Below are 22660 nucleotides of genomic sequence, written 5' to 3'. Positions count from 1 at the left end.
CTAAGTGGTTTACAGAGTTAGCATATTGCCCCCAACAATCTGGGTCCTCAATATCCAGATATTACTTCATGCACACATTGGTCTGAATTCAAAAACATTTTGTTTATACCTTTTCTGAATTCTCTTCAAAGGCAGAATAATAAGACAATGCTATATTAGTGTAGTGTAGAGCTGGCCTGTGCAACTGTGACAAGATTAACATTTTAGATAGGGTTTGGGCCTTAAGAAAGTCTATTTGCAAGTCTAACCTGATGAAAAAGCACTCCTATAATTTTATGTCACTCATGTTTCTGCTTACTGTACTGAATCCAATAATATGCTAATCTTCTTCTGTATTTCTATTGAAAGACAGTAGAAATCCATCTTAGTATGGTTGCAATACTATCTTGGACGTAGCAGAGAAGGAACAAAGAACATTTGCCTTCCTCTTATTTGGGTTGTCTCAAGTTGTCTTCATCCATCCCAAAACTATTCTCCAAAATTTGTGTAGGCTTTCCAGAGTTTGTTTAGAATTGAGGAAATAAAAAAGAAGTTGAGTCCCATGCCTTTTATTTTTTGACACATGGGTCAAATGTCTCAGTAACTCTTTCAAGAATTTTCACATCAATATTAAGACATGATATCTCAAAAATGGATGGCCATATTTATCTGTATAGGACTAATTGCCAGGCTCATACAAAACATCCTATCTTAGGTATGCAGGTATAAGGAGTTCTTTTAATCTCTTTTACATTTCTTAGCCAATCACTTCTTGTCAGCTACAGAAAAGAGGCTAATTCTTTAGCCATTAGGGAATGTTAAACTGGCAATTTAGGAAAGAATACTCATGCTTCATGCACTTACTTTCAAGGGCTATCAGCCTGACACTGTCATTGAATTACTGTCTCATTTATGTTCCTATAAGGCTTCTATCTTTCTTTAAATAGCAATACTTTGAAGTGCAAGAAAAATCATAAAACATTCTCAAATATACCTGTTATTTTTTTTATAAATCACACATTATTGAAAGTGGCAGAGAAATGTAAGAATGTGAAGTGCCTTTAATAAATTGGCTGAGAGTATAACAAATTATTTTTCATGCATAGTATCTTGAATGCTTTTTACAGATCATCCTTATGGCCACAGTTGGGATGGAATCTCTTTGCTAAATGCTGCAGTCGTTAAGCAAGTCATCACACAACCAGGCCTGATTCTATGTCCATTTTTACCATGTTTGTTAAGAGAATTACATTAAATGAATGTAGTTTTATATTGTTTTTGTACTATATTGTTTTTAGGTTTTTTATATTGTTTGTTAATTGTTGTGACCTACCTACTCATGTATTTGTGATGGGCGAATATAATAATACAAACAATCAATTAAATAAATATTCAGCATACTTTAAAGATTGTAGTACTTATTTCATTCCCTCACCTGCTGATTTTTCTTCTGACTTGAGAGCATCAATTGCTTTGTGATGAATTTCAACAGTGCTGTCTTGTACTCTTGGTTCTGCAGTTTTGCCACTTAGTTTTGCCCCGTCTACCTCTGAGGATTTCTGAGATAATTGTAACTGACTAGTAAACTTCTCATGCTGAAGAGTATGCAAAATCAACCAGACAAAGCAAGAAAATATTAGGACTTATAAAAACATGTTGTTTGATACACTATAACAAAACTGATTAATATGCATGTTCATTTGTCAGATGATCCATTTTAAGTAAAGATATTTAACTATAAATGTTCATATGTTCATCAAAAGTTACAAAATGACACCTCCATTTGGAAGCCATATGTAAAACTGTTACCATTTAAGCAATTCAAAATAAGTTTTAAGAGGGGGAGGGAACGGACAACATCCATTTAACCTTTGCTCCATTCAAAGCAACAGCACTGGAACGCACATACAAATAGAGGCTATTACTTAATGGGAGTCAGTCTAAAACTACAACACAGTGCATGAAACAAAGTACATATACATTTAGTTTTTTTACCTTAAGTGCTTCTTCAGGCACTCTTAGTTCTCCTCTGACTACAGTGAAAAGATTGGTATGTATGACACGCTAAGGAAACTAGTCATTCTTGTCCAACTATTTCAGAAACCTCAAATTATTTTTAAACTCTACAAATCTACAAGTGTTTGAGACACTACAATTGTTTACAGTTTCAATATATAAGCAACATGGGTAGGCTTGTTCTTGAAAACTGTGTAAAGTCATGGATAGTGGTTTGGAGAAACATGCCTGCTACAGCATCTCCACTGCTTCCTCTCTCATTCAGTCTTTCCCCTGCCCCCTCCCCCTTAAATTTATATGCATACAATCCCCACCTCTGCTTTCCTTTCACTACAATTGGGCTACATACTTCTCTCCCAGCTGCTTATAGTAAATGGTTCACTGACAAATGCACGCTCGACAAATGCGCACCGACAAAACCGCGCCTGCCATCAACAAACAACATAATGTGACGCGAAAATGTCCTAACTCTAACCCTTTATATCATTGTTTTCGCGTCCCACTATGTTGTTTGTTGATGGCGGGCGCGGTTTCGTTGGCGCGGTTTTGTCGGGCGTGCATTTGACGGGTCACGATAGTAAACCATTAAAATATCATATATGAAAGGGAGATGCGCAATTATAAAATAGAAAAATATGGAAATTTTTCTCTAGAGCAGAACATTTCAATATATAAAAAACCTTTGGTATAAAAAATATGTTAAAAAGGTGTGGGAAGGGAAGACAAAAATGATAATCATTTATATGCTAATAAGCTTAATGGGAAAGACACATGTTACTTGGCATTCCAGGGAGGAGATAATTTACAAGGGACAAAATATGGCATTGTCCAAGGGTAGAAAGTTTCCAGACACAAACACACTGTTCTTTTCCAAATTACAATATTGCTTACTGTTACAGTACTTTTCAAATAAAATATTACATTGATCTCTTTATGCACACTGGCCTTAACATGGTCTCTCTCTCTCTCTCTCTCTCTCTCACACACACACACAGAAACACACATTTTGACATACTAAAAACAACTTATGTTTTTAAACATAAAATTAATCCTGCTCCCAGCACTAACATGGTTTAATGTTCAATAGTTTGGAAAATTATGAAAATTAATTACCAATATAACTTATAAACCATGCTTTCATATTGTAAGCAAATTGAATCATATGCTATTAGCCAATTTGGACATAATGGCAAAACATTTTGGTGAAATATAAGCTACATGTGTGCATAAATGTTTTTGATATAATATGTATGAAGGAACTTGATGGAAATATAGATATTTAATCCAATGTAAAAGCAGCAACAAGAAATGCCAGAAAATAACTCATTAGTTTACTCAAAATATCTATTGGTTTTCATTGAGCAAGTGACAAATTACCAGCTTCTCCCTTTTCAGTATTCAAATTATTAGATTCCGCCTACCTTGTAGCACTTTTACCTTCTAAAAAGCAGAGAAGCAAAGCTATGTAGGTAAGATTTTAAAAATGTAATATTTCTCATCTCTTTTTATTCTTATTTCTTTCTACAATGATAAAATTCAATTTGAGAATCTACAAACTTACTGTTTTGTACTACTCTACTCTCATTTTATCAACAAATTACAAAAATCAAATGAAATAAAATCTTAGGCATGATAAAAACATGTTTTTCTATTGTTGTGTTATTGTTATGTTAAGGATATCATATCCAAATCTCAGTTTATCATCAAGCTTTAGGATGATGTATGTCTGTTCTGGAATCCGCACATCATTCACGAAAGTCTGGAGAGAAAAAAAGCAAGAATGTTGTTGTTGGGATAAAATTGGAAAAACACATAACCCATGGTGAGTTTTAAGAGAAAGGTAGGGTATAAATCTAATAAATAATTAATATTACAGTAATATATTTCTTGATGTTTTCCTTATTTTGGTAACAAAGTCATAGCATAGCATATGGTTATCCAAACAAAACAAGAAAAATGTATAAAAATACTGTGTTTTCCCCAAAATAAGACCCTATCTTATATTTTTGAACCCCAAAATAAGCGCTTGGACTTATTTTTTGGGTCTTATTATTTTTGGGGTGCAGGAGGCGACGAGCATGGTGATTTCATGGCTGCTGCTGTGTTGCACTCAGCTGATCAACGGGTGGCAATTAAGTGGCCCAGCTGCCATTAGTTGACTGGGGAAGGGAAGGGCTGCCTCCTACGCTGGCCATGCCCACCCCTTCACTAGAGCTTATTTTCAGAGGAGGGCATATATTTAAGCCAACCCCCAAAATCTGGCTTGGCCTTATTTTCGGGACATGTATTTTGGGAAAACACAATATACATACTGATACAATATATACCCATCACATTATTTCTCGTTCGGATAAGTAACATTACACAAAGAGTGGGGAAAAATTAATGAACATCCCTCCCCATTTAAATATGAGCTAGGAATGCAAATAGAAAATACACTTACATTTTATTGACACCATCATTTACTATGTATCTATACTTGCAAAGTATCTTTGCTTTTACCAAGTTCATACATCACTTCATAACTATCTTTAAGGATTGCAATAAGTATTTCTCATAATCAGCACGTCTGAAGGAAAGTCAATTTATCTTCTGTAATAAGTATCTCACTTTATTCATATTTATTTACATTTAAAGTAACATCAGTGAATATTCTACCAGCATGAGCTTCATAAGAAACCATAAATGTTTAAACCATAGAACTTCATATTAAATCAGTAATGTTATGAACACTTTAATTCCAGTCTATTATATTCCAGCTCATACGGTGGGTTAACTATGTTTTTTTTCTTTTTTAAATATGCATGCTAGATTTTCGCTGAATATATTTTAAAACTTTTATTATTGAATGGCAGAAGAAGCTTTCACTGAAAGTTCCAATGTGAAGCGAAGAGTGAGCATATAATTCTTTAGCGAAGGCCTAATTTTACATTATGCAATTCTACATTATCCCTTCACAAAGCAGAGCTTCTATTTATTCTCCGTTTCATTATCGAGCCCAGTTTGGCTTAGTAATGGTTGCCAGCACTGGGACAAGAGAAGAAAATTTCATTCTAAGTACCGTATTTTCACCCATATAACCCGCCCACGCAAATAACCCGCCCACGCATATAACCCGCGGGTTTTCCGGATCGTGTAAAATATCTTCCGTATACCCCGCCCACGCATATAACCCGCCCACGCATATAACCCGCCCACGCATATAACCCGCGACGAGTAAGAGAGAAGGGAAACAGCTGAGATGGGGGGGGAAGAAACGGAGAAACAAGCCTGCCCAAGCTGGGGAAGAGAAAAGGAACGGAGGAGAAGGAAACAGCTGAGATCGGGGTGGGGGAAGAAAGGGAGAAACAAGCCTGCGCAAGCTGGGGAAGAGGAAAGGAACGGAGGAGAAGGAAACAGCTGAGATCGGGGTGGGGGAAGAAACGGAGAAACAAGCCTGCGCAAGCTGGGGAAGAGGAAAGGAACGGAGGAGAAGGAAACAGCTGAGATCGGGGTGGGGGAAGAAACGGAGAAAGAAGCCTGTGCAAGCTGGGGAAGAGGAAAGGAACGGAGGAGAAGGAAACAGCTGAGATCGGGGTGGGGGAAGAAACGGAGAAAGAAGCCTGTGCAAGCCTCCGATCGTGTAAAATATCTTCCGTATACCCCGCCCACGCATATAACCCGCAGGGGGGGCGCTGTGCATGTAAAAACCGCATATAACCCGTGGGTTATATGGGTGAAAATACGGTAGTTTTGTAATGGGGCTCAAAATTTAACTTGATAACTGTATGTTAATGTGTACCAAAACATACTAATGTTTTCTGGTATTTGACTAGTTTTCAAATTATTTTTAAGTTTAATCTGTTAGTAACTAGTACAGGCTACCTAATTTTAGTTTCATACGTCTTCAAAAGATATTCTCAAATTCCCCTAAAATAGCCTCCAAGCCTGGAAATCACCCCAACTATGGGAAACACCCTAACAATGTAACAAGAAAAAAAATGGATATAGCTACATAGCAATTTATCTTATTTTGTTTTGTGCGTTCATGACTGTGTTCTCATGGCAATTGCCTAGACTAGTCCCTGCACTTTTCTTGACAAGGGTATTCAGAAATGGTTTCCTCTCATCTCTTTCTCAGAGCTAAGAGAGTGACTGGCTCAGGGTCTAGTTGGCTCTGTGCCTAAGGCAGGACTAGAACTCATGATCTCTTGGTTTCTAGCACAGTGCCTTCAACATGGCTCTGGCATAACAAATATACAGCTAAAAATAGTTGTTTTGAACCATCCAGACTGAATGAAAACAAAATAAACTTACCCCATTTAAACTGCCTAAATCTTTCACCAAGTGTTCATCAGCAGAGGCGTCATAATTGATAACAGCATGTTGCTTATCCACACTACGTGACTGAAATATTTAGATGACACAATTTATATATTAATTTATACAACTGAAGTAGCAAAAAATAATAACTGCAATCATTTCAGAAAAAGTAGTTCAAACTGAATTATTATATAACTACAAAATACACGACACCATCATTGTGAAGAGCTGTTAAAGTGTAAGAAGACTGGATTCAACATTAAAATGAAGTACAAATTGAAATTTTCAAATAACACTACATGTACATCTGCTTTAGCACTTGAGATTTTTTGCATAATATTGAGCGACTATCAGGAAGTCCAGGAAAAGTGAATAGCCAAACTTGAATGGGAGAGTAATACTTACATCTAATTCCAATCTCTCTTTATATCTGTATTTTTCATAGAAACCTAGATTAGTTATTCAAGAAAACTGCTAGAGGATAGCATTCTTTAAATAATGATTGCTAGAGATTACAATGAAAAGGCTAACAAGAGCTCCTGTCTTCTATTCCCCAAACTATGTTGTTATAGAAAAATAATATAAACAAGTGCAATCAATTATTACTAAAAACTAGAAATAGGACATTCTGTTGAAGTATATAGTTTACACTGCAGAGGATTACCGTATTTTTTGGAGTATAAAACGCACAGGAGTATAAGACGCACCAAAATTTTCGAGACAAATTAAAAAAGGTTTTTGCACTCTGCGGACCTCCCAAAAATGCACCCATTTTTTTGTCAAAAAAGGGCATGCATAGCCTTTAGGAGGCTTATAGAGTGCTCCTGGGGGCTGGTGGGGGGACAAAAACGAGCAAAAAATGGCCTTTTTGTCAAAAAAAAAAGAGGCATGCATAGCCTTTAGGAGGCTTATAGAGTGCTCCTGGGGGCTGGGGGGGGAAAATGAGCAAAAAGTGGCCCATTTTTCATGAAATTGGGCCTATTTTTTGTCAAAAAAGGGCATGCATAGCCTTTAGGAGGCTTATAGAGTGCTCCTGGGGGCAAAAATGAGCAAAAAACAGCCTGTTTTTTGCTCATTTTTGCCCTCTCCGGCCCCCAGGAGCACGCTGGAAGCCTCCTAAAAGCTCTACATGGCCATTTTTGCAAAGGAGGTGGGGTTTTGGGAGGGGAAAAAAATCTGCATTCAGTGTATAAGACGCACCCAGATTTTCACTCTCTTTTTTGAGTGAAAAAGGTGCATCTTATCCGCCAAAAAATACGGAACAGAAAAGTAAGAATTCACTCGATGCAACAAGAGGAACAGACAGTTTTATTTTTTTAAAAAATGGCTTCATATTCATTAATGTAACATGCTAAAGTAGCAGTAGTTATACTTATATAATCTTTGGGAAAATTTAGATTTTCATATGAAAGAAAAAAGTTATTTTCATATGAAAATTACATATGCTGTATACGTTATAAGCGATAAAAATAAATTGTATTAGTTCTAGCATTATATTTATTGGATTGTTATATGCTTATAAACCCCAATTATTTGGGATCAACAAAACAAGAACCCTTATTCGGATGTGACAATAAATCAGGGATGAGCAATCAGGAGTCTTCTAGATTTTTCATTATTTTCATTAGTTTCTCATTTGTTTTGACCACCCATACGCAATTATATTGCACAGCCATGCACATTCACAGATTTTACATTCAAAAACTCATAATTCCTAATTGTAACATTCTACAATTAAATTAACACTGTTGATATACAGAGGTTAGTAAATACCAAATGATTTGAAAAATGGACCTTATTTGCAATAACTGAGAAAAGATCATTTAACATTGATCTGTTTAGCTCTAAGTAACTAATGGAAGAGAGTCCTCTTTAGTACTAAAATGTCCACAGTCTCTTCATTTTTGAGATGTACTTATCAGTGCACTTGGTGAACAAGTGCAGAATGAATATGTGGAAGTAATGAGTACCTTTCAATAATTTATACAAAAAAATAAAATGATGTTTATATTACACAATTCTAAAATAGCAAATTGTATAAATTTAAAATTACTTTATTCATGTCAAGACTTGAAAAACAAAGGTAATACAAATGCTTGGCACAATCCTGGTGGGCACAGCTCATATCAGGACACATTCCCCATCTGAAAATTTGCTAATACTTTCAGATCTCTTCAAATTTATTTTCTTTCTCTTTTATCTATTTAATCCATTTATCAATGTCCACCTTTCTTGGATGTTCTCTTCTCCTTTCTGCCCCATCTCCTTCCATTATAACATAGCTTTTCATATAAATCTGCATCTCACCAGTAACTTGTATGCTTGAAGCTAAGCTTTGTGATTTTGGGTCATGGCCCATCAATGCCAACTTTGTGGAAACTAATCTATTGTTGTAATGACAATGGCCCCAAATGGGATAAAAATATACACAATGGACTATACAAAACCTTGGATATCTGATCAAAATATAACACAGAGAAATAACTGCTGTACTATAACAAACAGTTCATCAGTTATTAAACTTGCTTGTTACCACTTACCAGACCTGTACAATCCTTTGTAAGATCACCAGACCATGCATGCGAATCAAGTATTAGGTTACTAGGTTACCAAATTTGCCAGCCCAATTGAAAGCTTTCCAATCTAAACTGACATCTAAAGTTTTACAGCTAACATTTTAGCGTAGCCTTGTATATACTTAACTGTGAACTTTAGTTCAAAGGTTCTCCAAAGCCAGTTGTACCATGATGAACTACTTTGTACAGCATTACAACCTTCTGAATGTTAGTAATGCAACAAACTTGGTTAGATTTATGGACTCCATCACTATTTAATGATACTTTTTAAAGCACAGCACTTTGTTTATCAATACTGAGAAAATATTTTAGAATTTTATATTTTTTCTAACTCTTAATTCTTCTATTTCAGGTATCAATGGGGGGAAAATGAGAGAGCCACAGGATGAAAATCTTTAGATGTCTGAGCTATAATATTTGTGGGATTCAAATGATTGCTAGAGGCTAAATAGGGAAAAGTAAACTACTTAACAGTTCAAAATAGACTCCCCAGAAAGTAGTGTGCATTTAGTATATTACATCCAAGCCTTCGACATTTACTGCCTGGAGAACAGATAGAATTACCTGCAACATCAGCTCACAGTCATCTCGTCCAACAAAAATCATCTCTCGTGGCAGTCTATGACGGGTGCCTCCACTGCTCACCAAAAACCAGGATGTTAAGCTCATTTTCTGCTTAGCTAATAAATCCTCACAAGGCTACGTCATCCTGCAATGAGAAGGGGAACATATTTTAGTTAACCTTACGTTCTAGTTCCTAATGGGATTTTTTTAAAAAATCGTTGGGAGTCTTTCCAGTGCCAGAAATTTTTATCAAGGTTTGTTTCACAGACATTATTTTTCATGCAGAAATGTATCACTATGTTTCCTATGTGTCACATATTGTTTTTAGTCACTGCTTCCAATACACCCTGCCCCCCCAAAACCCACTTTAAACATGATTGCTTTTGTGAATGAAATAATGAATGTTACTTTTCCCTACATCCAAATTGCAAAAGTGATGCCATCCCAAGAATGTCTTCAGATAAAACTGTTTCAAGAGACATTTTATTTGAAAATAATCAGAACTGATTGTACATTCAGTCCTGGTGTACAATTTCAGTGCCTAGAGAGAGGCCTGCTTGGCTTTTCCATGCAAAGGCAACTTAAAAGGCCAGCCGTCTATGCCTTTTGTGTTCCCAAGGCATAGTTCATGGATGATTCCTTTAGAAATGGAAAATATATTAAATAAATGACTATTTTAAAACTATTTCAATTTGCTAGTATTTATGTTCATAATCAGGACTGTTTCATATCATCTTCCTTTATTGTTTATTGTCTTGATTTGAAATAACTTTAATGGTGTTTATCATATGCATTTGACTTGGCTTTTCAGAATACTGTAAACCACTGTAGGCTTTTTCTGATTTAGTTTTATGCAAATGAGAACAAATAAATAAATCTAAAAGAAATTAGAACTATATAAGTCTTCGCATATGTGAAAACCCATCATACTATTCACTATCAGGATAAATAACATTATGCAAAGTGCTAAAATTAATAAAAAACAGTAAGCTAATTTTTTTAATGAGATTTAAAAAAGTAAAGGGAGCATGGCCAAATCTATTTATAGCTATATTATTTATTCACTATAAAGCTCCTTTCATACTTATCTATTTATTTATTTATGGAGAATTCTGAGTAGCTTATGCTTGGACTGAAATGTGTGTTTCAGCAGCAACACCAGGTTGGATCTAGATCCAGGACATGTACATTACAAGCAGTAGCACCATGGTGTCTTAGCAATGTACAGCTAAGTAGTAAAAGAAAGGAAATTGAGAAAGGATGGAAGAGTGGATGGATGGATTTTATGTGCATGGCAGTGGAGGCAGCAACAGTAAATAGCTAAATGGGAAGTTAGGAAAAAGAAGGTGTAGGAAGATCATGGGGAGGACTGGGCAAGCCAACCAGGCAGCCAACCAAAACAGTAGGAACGATGCTACTGAAAAGAGGTAAGGAAAAGGCAGACACAAAACAATGAGGGGAGGGATTGCCAACCAGGAGGAGGAAGATATATAGTCCATGGCCTGGCCAAACCTCCAAGCCCTCTTTGCTCTGTGCATGGAATAGAACATGTTTTCCATTGCATATCCTTCAAACATCTCTCTGTTTTTCAGAATCTCATTTCAACCCAACCATAATTTTCTTAGAATGTCACTCTTCCTTCATATAGTATATATGTTTTATAATTCATTCCTGATTGTCTTTCAATTATCAAACCACCTTGATGTACTTATTTTGTACTTGTTGCTCATTTTTGTATTCAGTCCAAATTTTTAAGGATCCATATATTCTTGGCCCCATTGTTTTTTTGTTTAATCATGCATTCTTCTTAAATATCCCACCAACACTGTATTAAACTAACTTCATGCTTGTTTTGATATTCCCAACTGTCATTCTATATAACAAAGAACACAACTACTGCTACTTCTTTTAATAAATACCAATTTCTTGCTAAATACCACATGCTATCTACTATATTTTTATCATTTTATGGCAGCTTTTTTCCTCTTCCCAGCTGCAATAAACATACAATGAAAGAATGGACATTGAAAGTCACAAACTTAGCCAAGATGGCTAAAATATCGGCATATCTTAAAGATCACTCAAATGAGAGATATAAACGAGACTGGAAAAAATGGATTGACTATATACAAAATAAATACGGGACCAAGAAACTCCAGTTAGCCTATGCTTAAGATCAGAAATGATTTAAATTGTTTAAAGTTAGTTCAGCAAGAAGAAGCTAAGGTCAATGTAGAATGTCATTAATTTCTTTATTTCTTTTTTCTCAATAGATTTTAGACTGTGTTTGTTAAAAATCCATACCGTGTACGGGTTCTGGGAAGTCGGGGGGGGGGGGGGTGGAGGGAGGGAGGGGCATACAAAAAAATTGTACTTCGATGTTTTAATGATTGACGAATGATGAAATATTTGTGTTTTAAAAGAAATAAAACCTTTGAAATTAAGAAAGAAAGGCCATGGAGAAAAAATTGGATCCCCTTCAATGGAAAAGGGACCATTCCTTATAGAAGAATACGGGAACTTTAGCAGCAGCTTGTTACTTATTAGACTCAAATAATGAATAGGGAAAGACAGAAGTTGAAAAGCTGAAGAGAAAAAAAAACATAGAAAGAATAAAGGAATGGATAGAAGTATGTATATGCTTTGTAAATGGCTAAAGAACTGCTCTGAACAGGGAAGGGGAGAAAGACTGAAAGATCTTGGAAGCTGCAGATTGCAGAAAAGCTTGGCAGTGACAGATGCCAGCCCACACTGCGAGAAAAAGAAGTGTCAACTCAGAGAGAGAGAGTGCTAGGGAAACCCAACTAGGTTAGGTTTCCTCAAAGCTGCTGGAGAGCAGACTGCCCTGTGTTACAGGCTAAGCTCTTAGAGAGAGAGCCAAACCAAGAAGAAAGGGGAGGGAAGGAAAAGTGGTTTCTCCCCCACCACTTTGGTGTGCCAAGCAACTAATATAGCAGACTCACAAAGCTTAACAGAAAACACTTCAAGAGGTCTGAAAGGCTAAGCTGACTGTAGTACAACTACAGACAGACAGTAGTAAAGCCAACCATACCAGAAGTCAGCCATTGTAGTAGTTGTCTGTCTCTCTCTGTGTGTGTGTGTGTGTGTGAGTGTGTGTGTGTGTGTGTGTGTGTGTGTGTGTGTGTGAGAGAGAGAGAGAGAGAGAGAGAGAGAGAGAGAGAGAGAGAGAGAGAGAGAGAGAGAGAGAGAGAGAGAGAGAGAGGCGGTGGTTCTTGAGAAAGTGCAGTGGGGAATGGGAAAGCCTTTGGAAAAAGACATATTCGGGCTCATGGGAGAGAAAAAGCAGAGCAAAGGTTGTGTGGCAGCATCCGGAAGCAACTTAAAGGAGTCTAGATGCACAGCCTTGTTGTAGCTAGAATCGGGAGTAGGGCTTAATTATGATTCCACGCAATAAGACAGCTTTAAGCAGCACCACAGTAAAGTGTTCTTTGAATTTGAGGGCTTTGAGATAATTTTGAAAAAAACAATTTTAGCAAAGCTTACACATCAGCTTGAACACAGCACAAAGGATCTTTCAAAGATCCTGGAACACTAGGGAACTGCCATAGGACTGGGAAAGAGCTGATGTGGTTCCCATCTTCAAAAGAGGAAAAAAAATAGATCCAGGAAACTACAGACTTATCAGTCTGAATACTGGGAAGATTCTGGAAAAGATAATCAAGCAACAAATCAGCGAACACCTAGAAGCAAACAAAGTAATAACCAAAAGCCAGATCACGTCAGACTAATCTTATTGTATTTTTTGACAAAGTGACAAAAATAGTGGACCAGAGGAATGGTGTCGATATAATTTATTTGGGCTTCAGTAAGACATTTGATAAAGAAGAACATAACCTACTACTAAATCAAATAGAAAAATGTGGGTTAGACAGCATCACCACCAGATGGATTTGTAACTGGCTGACCAACTGCACTCAACATGTAGTCCTAAATGGAACTGCATCTACATGGAAGGACATATGCAGTGGGGTACTACCCCAAGGCTCTGTTTTAAGCCTAGTATTCTTCAACATCTTCATCAATGATTTGGCAAGGGGATAGACAGGGAACTCATCAAATTTGCAGACTACACCAAGCTAGCATGAAAAACCAACTTTACGGAAGATAGGTTTAAGATACAGAAGGATCTTGACAGACTGGAACATTGGGTACTATCTAACAAAATGAACTTCAATGGTGAAAAACGTAAGGTTCTACATTTAGGCAAGAAAAACAAAATGCACAGGTACAGTATATGTGGTACCTTGCTCAATAGTAATAACTGTGAGAACATCTTGGAGTCTTAGTGGACAACTATTTAAATATGAGCCAGTAATGTGCAGCAGCTGCCAAAAAAGCCAACACAGTTCGAGGCTGCATAAACAGAGGAATAGAATCCAGATCACATGAAGTGTTAATACCACTTTATAATGCCTTGGTAAGGCCACACTTGGAATTCTGCATCCAGTTTTGATCACCATGATGTAAAAAAGATGTGGAAACTTTAGAAAGAGTTCAAAGAACAGCAAGAAAGATGATTAGGGGACTGCAGGCTAAAACATATTAAGAACGGTTGCAGGAACTGGTTATGTCTAGCTTAATGAAATGAAGGACTGGGATGACATGATAGCAGTATTCCAATATCTCAGGGGCTGCCATAAAGAAGAGGGAGTAAAGCTATTCTCCAAAGCACCTGAGGGCAGGACAAGAAGCAATGGGTGTAAACTAATCAAGGAGAGAAGCAACTTAAAACAGAGGAGAAATATCCTGACAGAACAATTAATCAGTGGAACAACGTGCCTCCAGAAGTTGTGAATACTCCAACACTGGAAGTTTTTAAGAAGATATTGGATAACCATTTGTCTGTAGTGGTATAGGGTTTCCTGCCTAAGCAGAGGGTTGGACTAGAAGACCTCCAAGGTCCCTTCCAACCCTTGTTTTCCCAAGTGTTAGTAGATGCCAATCATATTTGTTACTTATTTTCTTAACCTTGAAATTAACTTGCTATCTTAGGCAGACAGAAGACCTCAATTGCTGTCTATCAAAATATTTTCACAAAAGGAAGCTGAAATCATGGTATTTCCCCCCAATCAGTTAGCATTCCATTAAAATTTATGTTAATACATTGAATGCATTTTCTCTTTTGATCAGGCATTTACATGGGGTATCTGTAATTCTACTGTATCACTCAGACTATAAGTTGAATTTAATTATTTAGAATAAATTTAATCATAGGTCATTAAGCTGTCTAGTGCTTGATATTTTCAGTTTTTTAAAGTTTATTTCAAACTCTGATAACATTTTGCAAATACTTTGATAACACTTTAAATATATTGATAATTTAAAGGAAAAACCAGTTTTTCATTTATTTTAGATTATGATTTTTTGTCTTACAAAGAAGAACCAGGCTCTTAAAATTCTTCCCTTCTGTTTCTAATTTCAGGCAAACCACAATTTCTTAGTATGTTTGAAATGTGATCAGCAAAAAAGGTATAATTTCCCCATCAGATTCTTTTTTTCTGATTTCCTTTGACAGGAGTTACAACCAATTGTTCAGCACTCTTCAACTGTTGCAATGACATTGAACAAAGGGACTTTCAACCTGCCCTTGAAGTTTAGGCCATTGCAGCACTTCCACAGTCAAGTAAATAAAATTCAGGCATTTGCAACTAGCTCACACATATGACCCATTGCAACATCCCATTTGGGTTATTGCTGACCTTCTCTGCCAGCTTCCCACAAGCAAAGTCAAAAGGGAAGCGGTCAGGAGAAGTCACAAGATGCCTGGGAAATTCCCCCCCCCACCCCAACATTTCTTTGTTCTTGCACATTGTATAGCCTCTTTCCCCTTTCACTGGCTTGCATCCACCTGTGCCCTCCTTCCCCAGCCTCCCTGCACTTGCAGACAAAGCATCCTGTAAGGCACTCCACACACTTTTTCTCCAACCTCCCAGTGCTCATACACAGGCACACACACACCTGCACTCTCTGTTACTAGCCTTCCTGCATTTGCACACAGAACTCTGTCCCTTCTTTCCCCAGCCTCCCTGTGCTCATACACACGCGCACCCCCTTTCCACAGCCTCCCTGCACTTGGAGTGCCTTATGGGATACCTTGCCTGCAAGTGTTTGTTCAATTTTCTGAAAGGGTTACAGGTTACCAACTACCTTGTGCATTCTTTAACACAGTTAATTGCCACTGGCCAAATGAAATAAATAGTTTTAACAAGGAACTTCCAGCCATTACAAAGCCTTTCCAGGTTTGGTTCCACTTCTTCAATGGAATGAGTAAAGTCCTGTAAAATCTAAAACCAATCCTGATAACTTAGATCTCTTGCCTACTTCTCTCAGGTTTTCCTAAGGCCAAGTCAGACTGTCACTTTTTTCCTCATTTTGACTCTTTGCACTCCATGAATGCAAAATTTATAGCCTGGTTTTTATTATATAAATGAGAACAATCTTTACTTTATCACATCTCCCAATTTCCAATCTCCAGAGAGAAAACTTTGGGGGATGGGGGAAGGTTAATAATTTGCCTACCAGGTGAGAGACTCTGAAGCTAGAAAGAGGATTCCCTTCTTAATTGAATAAATCTGTTCAGTAACAGTAGCATCCAACAGTAGCATCCATAGGATGGATGATCTTGGGGATTCTGTTCTCTTTTTTATTTCCATTTTTTCTTGGAGAGAGAACTGAATGTGGTACCACAAAGACTGGTGATAGCAATATCCCTTAGATTTATATGCCGCTTCACAGTGCTTTACAGCCCTCTCTAAGCAGTTTACAGAGTCAGCATATTGCCCCCAACAATCTGGATCCTCATTTTACCTCAGAAGGATGGAAGGCTGAGTCAACCTTGAGCTGGTGAAATTCTAACTGCCAAAGTGCTGGCAGTTAGCAGAAGTAGCCTGCAGTACTGCATTCTAAGCACTGTGCCACCATGCTTTTTCCTAAAAGGAAGACATTTACAACTTTGAAAGATGGCAACAGAATGTCCTTAAAGCAATCCACATTTTATGGGGAGTGGGGGGGTCATGACATAGTAGCCCTCAAAAATTACATCACATCATGTCATACTCATTGCATGATCAAGCCTCAAATCAGCAAATTATCTGCTGCAGTTCTTCCAATCTTACAGAAGCCTTGGGATGAGGTTTTCCTGGATTCTATAACTGTTTTGCCACTTATTAAGAGTAATTCAGCAATTTCAGGTAATTAAGCATGTTTTAAAGAATAATGAGATCACATCAAGATTTCCAATAATAGACTATCATTGTAACATTCTAGCCTCTTATTAAGGACCGTGGCTGCAACACTCCCTCCAATACTAGTTGGAGAGATGAGCTGAAATTCAGTACATTCTGAGAGGTGATATCTTAAATATTTGATTTATTGGAATGGTTAAATAAAGAAGAGGTAGCAGATGATGCATATGGGTCTTGCCTTTTGCCATTTCATCATAAACCCAAGCTAGCTATCTTGTTGCACAATGGAAATGTGGTGGCTGCAGAGATTCGGCAGGCTAAGCAGTACTTAGTAGAAAGAGATAAGATAGGGATCAATAACTGAAAGAGTCTGCAAAGATAAAATTGTCCAGTGGCTCTTTACCCTTTGAAGTGGAAGAGATCAAATTGCCCCAAAGAGACAGACAGAAACTATAAGTTTTAGCCAAAGAACAGAATCCAGCTATTATTTTATTTACACAACACGCACGCACGCACGCGCGCGCGCGCACACACACACACACACACACACACACACACACACTACTTTGGTCAGGCTTTTGGAGATTTACAGCAGCCAGATAAAGTAAGACTGCAAGCTAAAGAGACTGAGGGGGAGAGGAAGTATCTATTATTCTTGTTGGTTGACCCTGAAACAATAGGCTCCTATTGCTATGGAGATGGAGTAATGGGAGAAAATATCTACTGTATTAAGTTAGGAAGTGGGATGGTGATGATTCTGATCCTTGTAGACACATAGAATGGCTGGAGTAAAGAATGAAGAGGATGTTATGATAGGAGTTGAAAATATATGTTTCTCAGGCTAGAGATATCAGTTATGTCAACAACCAACAGTCACTTAGTTTCAAAACCAAACACAGGGCAAAATTAAATTATGGAAAGAGTGGAAGGAAGAAGCACTAGAATCTATACTACTATAATGATTATAAGAATACAGTCATACCTGCATTTGATAAAGAATTCTTATCTAGCCATGCAGGGCTGGGTGTCTGAGAGCTTTAAATGAAATATGAGCTTAGAGCCAACCTTAGTCAAATGCCTGGAAATTCTGCCAAGGACTTGCCAATGAACCTGGCAGATTTCCCTTTTTCAGGGAGGCATGCATTGAATTTCTCTTTGCTATTGGATAAGAACAAACTCTTACCCGTAAGATGGAAGAAACCCATTTATAAATCTTATAACAGTAAAGAAATCCTTGAAATGTATAAACTCAAATATATTGAAGAATATGTTATTTTTAAAAAAATCTTTGCAAATAACTAGGTCAATATTAATAAATCAGAATGCTGAGCACATAATCACTAATTAAGAGGACAGAAAATGAAAATAACTGCATATCAGCTGTATCCAGTATTTACTGTATCTAGAACATAGTTGCTTTAAGTTGAATTTCCCCCATAAAAAGTTGGAGGGAGCAACTGTACTACTTGAGTTGGGAGAAACAAGTGGCAAAATTATGACAGATCGGTAATGTAGATAAGCATTCTACACGACTCCTATGGTGTCTAAACTACTTTATACTTTATACTACAGTATAAAGTTCAATTCATATTTACTTGGAAGTATCTGCTATGAGTTTAATACCATCAATTTTTATTGCACTTTTAAAAGTTAACAAGAAGAAAATTGACTCTACTTCTCTGAGAACCAGATTTGAATAAAAACAGTTTCAACTCAATTTAAAGTCTTAACACTTTGAAAAAAGGTGTGATGAATTTCAATGTTCTGCGAGAGCACAGCATTGACACCTCAAAAATCTAGGATCGTTAAGTTATATTGTAAGGCCTGAATAAGCATACAGTATTTTGCTGTTTATTTCGGAATACACATTCAAAATTATCTTTCTCTTTCATAGTACTGCTCCTGGTTGAATATACAGTACATGAAAGTGCAGAACTGTAAATCAAATGAAGTTAACCTTTAAATTGAAAAATACCTGACAGGCTATACATACTGTGTCACTAGCTTCATTCAGTGTATCAACAACAGAAGATGCCAAGAAACAAACTTTCACGATTCTTATTAGAGCTTCTTAACAAGACTTTAACAAGACTTTAAGAGGCCAAAGATACTCCATTTCAGATGTTCCACTTTGTAAGGACCTGAATGAATACTCTGAAATCTTAAACTGTAACCAGAATGCAATTGCTCTAAGGAGACTGATTTATACTTATTTGAAATTCCGCATGTAGTTGCTTTTTTCTTTAGATGTACTTCTACAGCTGATATCATTAATTCTTAGACTACACTCATTAACTTAGAGTAGGTTGATTTATACTTAACTGCCAACAATAGAACTCAGATTTATAGTAAAACTAAAGTGGGTCCTAAACAAGCAACACATGCCAATCCCTGTCCTATAAGGCTCAAGGAAGGAGTAGTAGTTTGTGGTAGCAGACTTTTGTAAAGGAAGAGTCTTTCACTATGAGAATTCAGACATTTCCATAACATAATGTTCAATAACATTAATGAAATTCATTTTCTATGCATTACAAAATAATTCATTTATTAATTTAATGTGTAGGCCAACCATATGTTTTTAAGCAGGGCTACTAGAACTGGGATGCAAAAATCTGGATGATTACCAATGGGAACAAAGTGTGTTGCTTTGTTACCATGTACTAAACATCTGGGTTGTTACATCTGATATCTGGTTTACTTTCTATTTTACTTTCTATGTTTTGTCCTGAAATTTCATTGACAGTTTGAAGATTCTTCTGATAATGTCTATCTTAGTCTTTTAATAAGTTAACTTATTAAATGATCATTTTTGCATAGTATTTAATTTATATGGTCTTTTAATTTTTTAAATTTGAATGTCAATCTGGTAATTACTGGCCAGAAATGAAAAATATTTTTGCAAATATAAACGTATGAAATTATTTAACAATATTGAGTAGCTGCCCTAATCCGTACAGATTCATTCTGAAAGGAGGAAACAGATGTTATTGTTTTAGATGCTACATTGTTTAGTGTTGGTGTACAGAGAAACAAATGTCACAGGGGATCCAACAGATTATCAGTAACAAATTTATGACCCAGAGTCAGAATTCTGCATTTCTGTCTCCAGCTAAAAATAAAGGGTATCACCTTTTGAATGATCTTCAGATACTCTGCCAATATTTGAGTTAAATATTGATGTGTACAATTCAAATCTGAATTTGAACTGATAATCTACAAAACATGTTGTTTTGGGACTTTTAAGTCAGCTATTACTGTGTTACTGATCAAGACAAAGTGACCAAATTTGACATCCTATAGAGCCCATTGCTCTAGAACTGTGATAGCGAACCTATGGCACGCGTGCCACAGGTGGCATGCAGCGCCCTCTCTGTGGGCACATGAGCCATTGCCCCAGGTCAGTTCCACTGTGCATGCACGCATGCCTCCCACCTGCCAACTAGTCTTCGGGTCTCATGCATATTGCATTCACGCATGTGCATGCTTTGGCAATTTGGTCCAGAAAAGGTTAGCCACCACTTGTCTAGAAGAATAAGATCCTAGAAGTCTATATATCTATTTTGCTTGATTTTTCAGCAGAGGTGAGGCTGACCTTGGCAAGCAGACTACAACAACAATCCCTTACAATGTTTCACTATCTCTCAGACATTACTGAAATGAGGTTATAGTTCTCCTTCTAAAGCCTAATGTACTGTGTAGGCATTCATGTAGGTAACCTTTTTATTTCCAGTTTTTTTATAGAATAATTAGGGACAAAGGTTTGTGCTTCATTTAAGACATTCATTGCAGTGCAATCATGCAAAGATATTTCAGGTCCAGTCGTTTCTGTGGTTCTGCTTACTGCTACATCCTACCTTCCCTTGTTCCATGCTATTGTTTCCTTAATCACAGACTGCATTCACACACTAAGTTATACAATAATACTTTGCCAAATAGAATTGCTTATAAACATAATACTATATACTAAATCAAAACCAAACAAACCATTGGTTTGACTGTACATATGCAGGCTACTACGTGTCATGAGAAAGAAGTAACAGAGATATGAGTTCAAGTCATGTCAATACAATAAAGATAACCATGCAACTGAAATCAATGCCCTCTTGGCATAAGTGAATCACAAGTGAATGGAAGCATTGTTGCTGTTTACATTAAATTAATATGAAGCTATGACACTGAAATACACTCTTAACTATTAGCCAAGCACTGATATATTCTTCTACCAGGTTGAAAGATTAGAAAAAGATAATACCTTTTGGGGAAAATGCATCAATTGTGAAAGAGGAAGAATTATGTGATTAAATATTTAATATAAAGATTAAATAGAATTATGGAATATCCTTGATTGGGTGTCTTCTGATGGTTCAGATAGTGAAAGCCATTTCTGAGCTACTGACTAAGTGACTAAGGTGAAGGTAATGAAAGGTTTCTTAATGCTTCTCTGTAGCTATGCTAGGTCATAGCATAGCATAAGCATCTAACTTGACCAAGAAGTGACAAAACTTTTTATGACAGCTGAGTCATTGTAGTGATCAAAGTAAAAGGGACCTGAGATAACTCAGGCAATCCAAATAACTTAGGTCACTTACATGTTTATCAAACTATGCAAGAGATGATGTGCATAATTATGTTAAAATATTGCCTCATTATTCTGTTGCCAACTGCAATTTATTAAAGTAATATAGCTGTTTTGTGAGACAGAAAGGAATAAAAGTTGATTCATTCAAGCAGATATAACAAATGCAATTCTGCAAGTGTTACTGAAAATGAATCCTTCCTGGCTGCTTTTAGAATTTATCCAATCAGAGGATTTAGAGATACAAATATCAATTCATTACTGGGGGGGGGGGACGACACCAGCTGTTAAATGTGTGAGTAACAAGAACCAAGAGGCAACCAAACAAGACAATGAAGCAGATAACAATTTACACTCCCTAATGACAGATCAGCTCTTAGCAAGACAGAGTTCAAGTAAACACAATATGCATTCTGAGTATTCAGCTGCTATCTCTGAACAAGAACTGATTAGCTGTTTTAGTAACCTGTCATAGGAAGAACAAATATTGTTGTCGAATTAAGATGTCAACCAAACCAATACTCCTATTCCCAAGAAGCTCCAAACTACGCCAGTTGGCAGAGTTATTTTGAATTTCAATCAATACCATAAAGCAAATGATCAAAGGGATGAAGGAATTTATGATGAAATTGAATTGATGAAAGAATTGGCAGTTAGCAAATGATACTTGGACTTCTGCAAGTCTTTACATTTAGTTCTTGTCTCCCTCTGGTAAAAATATCCTGATGAGTGCTCCTTTGTTCTCCATTAGCTTATATTAGGAATTCGACCTAGGAGATTTTTGGTGAGGAGATGGTGTCCTCTTTCTGTGTGATATGAAGGTTGCCAAAAGATCCCTAATGTTGGAAATCTCTAGTGATTCCATCTTCTGCTGTTCAGGTTTTAAATAGATTCTCTACCCAGTTAGTGCTTGGATGAGAGACAATACGAATATTATTTTATGCCAGTTAGGGCCCCCGGAGGGCCATTCTTGCTTGGTGCCAATGTCATTTGTTGGGACGGGCAGAAATGTCTCTGAAAAGTCATTAACTCAGCCTAGCGGAATATATTTCTACCATAGTAGTGGCTATGAGTGTGAGTAGTAATGGGGGAGATAACGTTTTGCTATTCTAACCCACCTTCATTAAAGTGAGGGTAAGGGGAATCACTGCTTAGTGGGCTAATAGGTTTCTGGATATAGTGGCACCACTCTTCTGTTTCCTACTTCTTGGAACTGAGCTCTGGGGTAAGGCTTGTTTCCATGGACTTAGCTTGCATATCTTGACTCAAGCTGACTTCAACAACAGCCACTCTTACTTTTTAATATGATTTTATTCAGTTTTTTAAAAGAAAAAAAAACCTTATTTAATGTTTTTATGTTTAAAAAACCCATATACCAAACTATAAACAATGCAAACTAAAAAAACCAATGTATAATTAACATTTCACATTTTCATTACTTT

At 36.6% G+C, this 22660-nt stretch overlaps 1 protein-coding gene across 8 annotated transcripts in view; it reads right to left on the bottom strand.

The window, feature by feature from the left end:
- Nucleotides 1-22660, bottom strand: part of CEP170 (centrosomal protein 170) — a 90390-nt gene that overhangs the window by 59613 nt on the left and 8117 nt on the right. For all 8 annotated transcript variants that reach the window (XM_087718024.1, XM_087718023.1, XM_087718025.1 and 5 more), the window contains exons 2-6: nt 9438-9582; nt 6292-6381; nt 3676-3754; nt 1975-2033; nt 1415-1574 (exon numbers count right to left, since the gene is read on the bottom strand). In XM_087718024.1, the coding sequence (XP_087574150.1) occupies nt 1415-1574; nt 1975-2033; nt 3676-3754; nt 6292-6381; nt 9438-9542 (493 nt within the window). In that variant the 5' untranslated portion in view covers nt 9543-9582. The remainder of the gene's footprint in view (nt 1-1414; nt 1575-1974; nt 2034-3675; nt 3755-6291; nt 6382-9437; nt 9583-22660) is intronic.

The sequence above is a fragment of the Thamnophis sirtalis genome, unplaced genomic scaffold (assembly GCF_051295495.1).
Source record: "Thamnophis sirtalis isolate CommonGarterSnake01/CBP01778 unplaced genomic scaffold, rThaSir2_p1.2 scaffold_6, whole genome shotgun sequence".
NCBI lineage: Eukaryota > Metazoa > Chordata > Lepidosauria > Squamata > Natricidae > Thamnophis > Thamnophis sirtalis.
The sequence above is the reverse complement of the archived record's forward strand: the minus strand, read 5'-3'. Positions and strand labels throughout refer to the sequence as shown.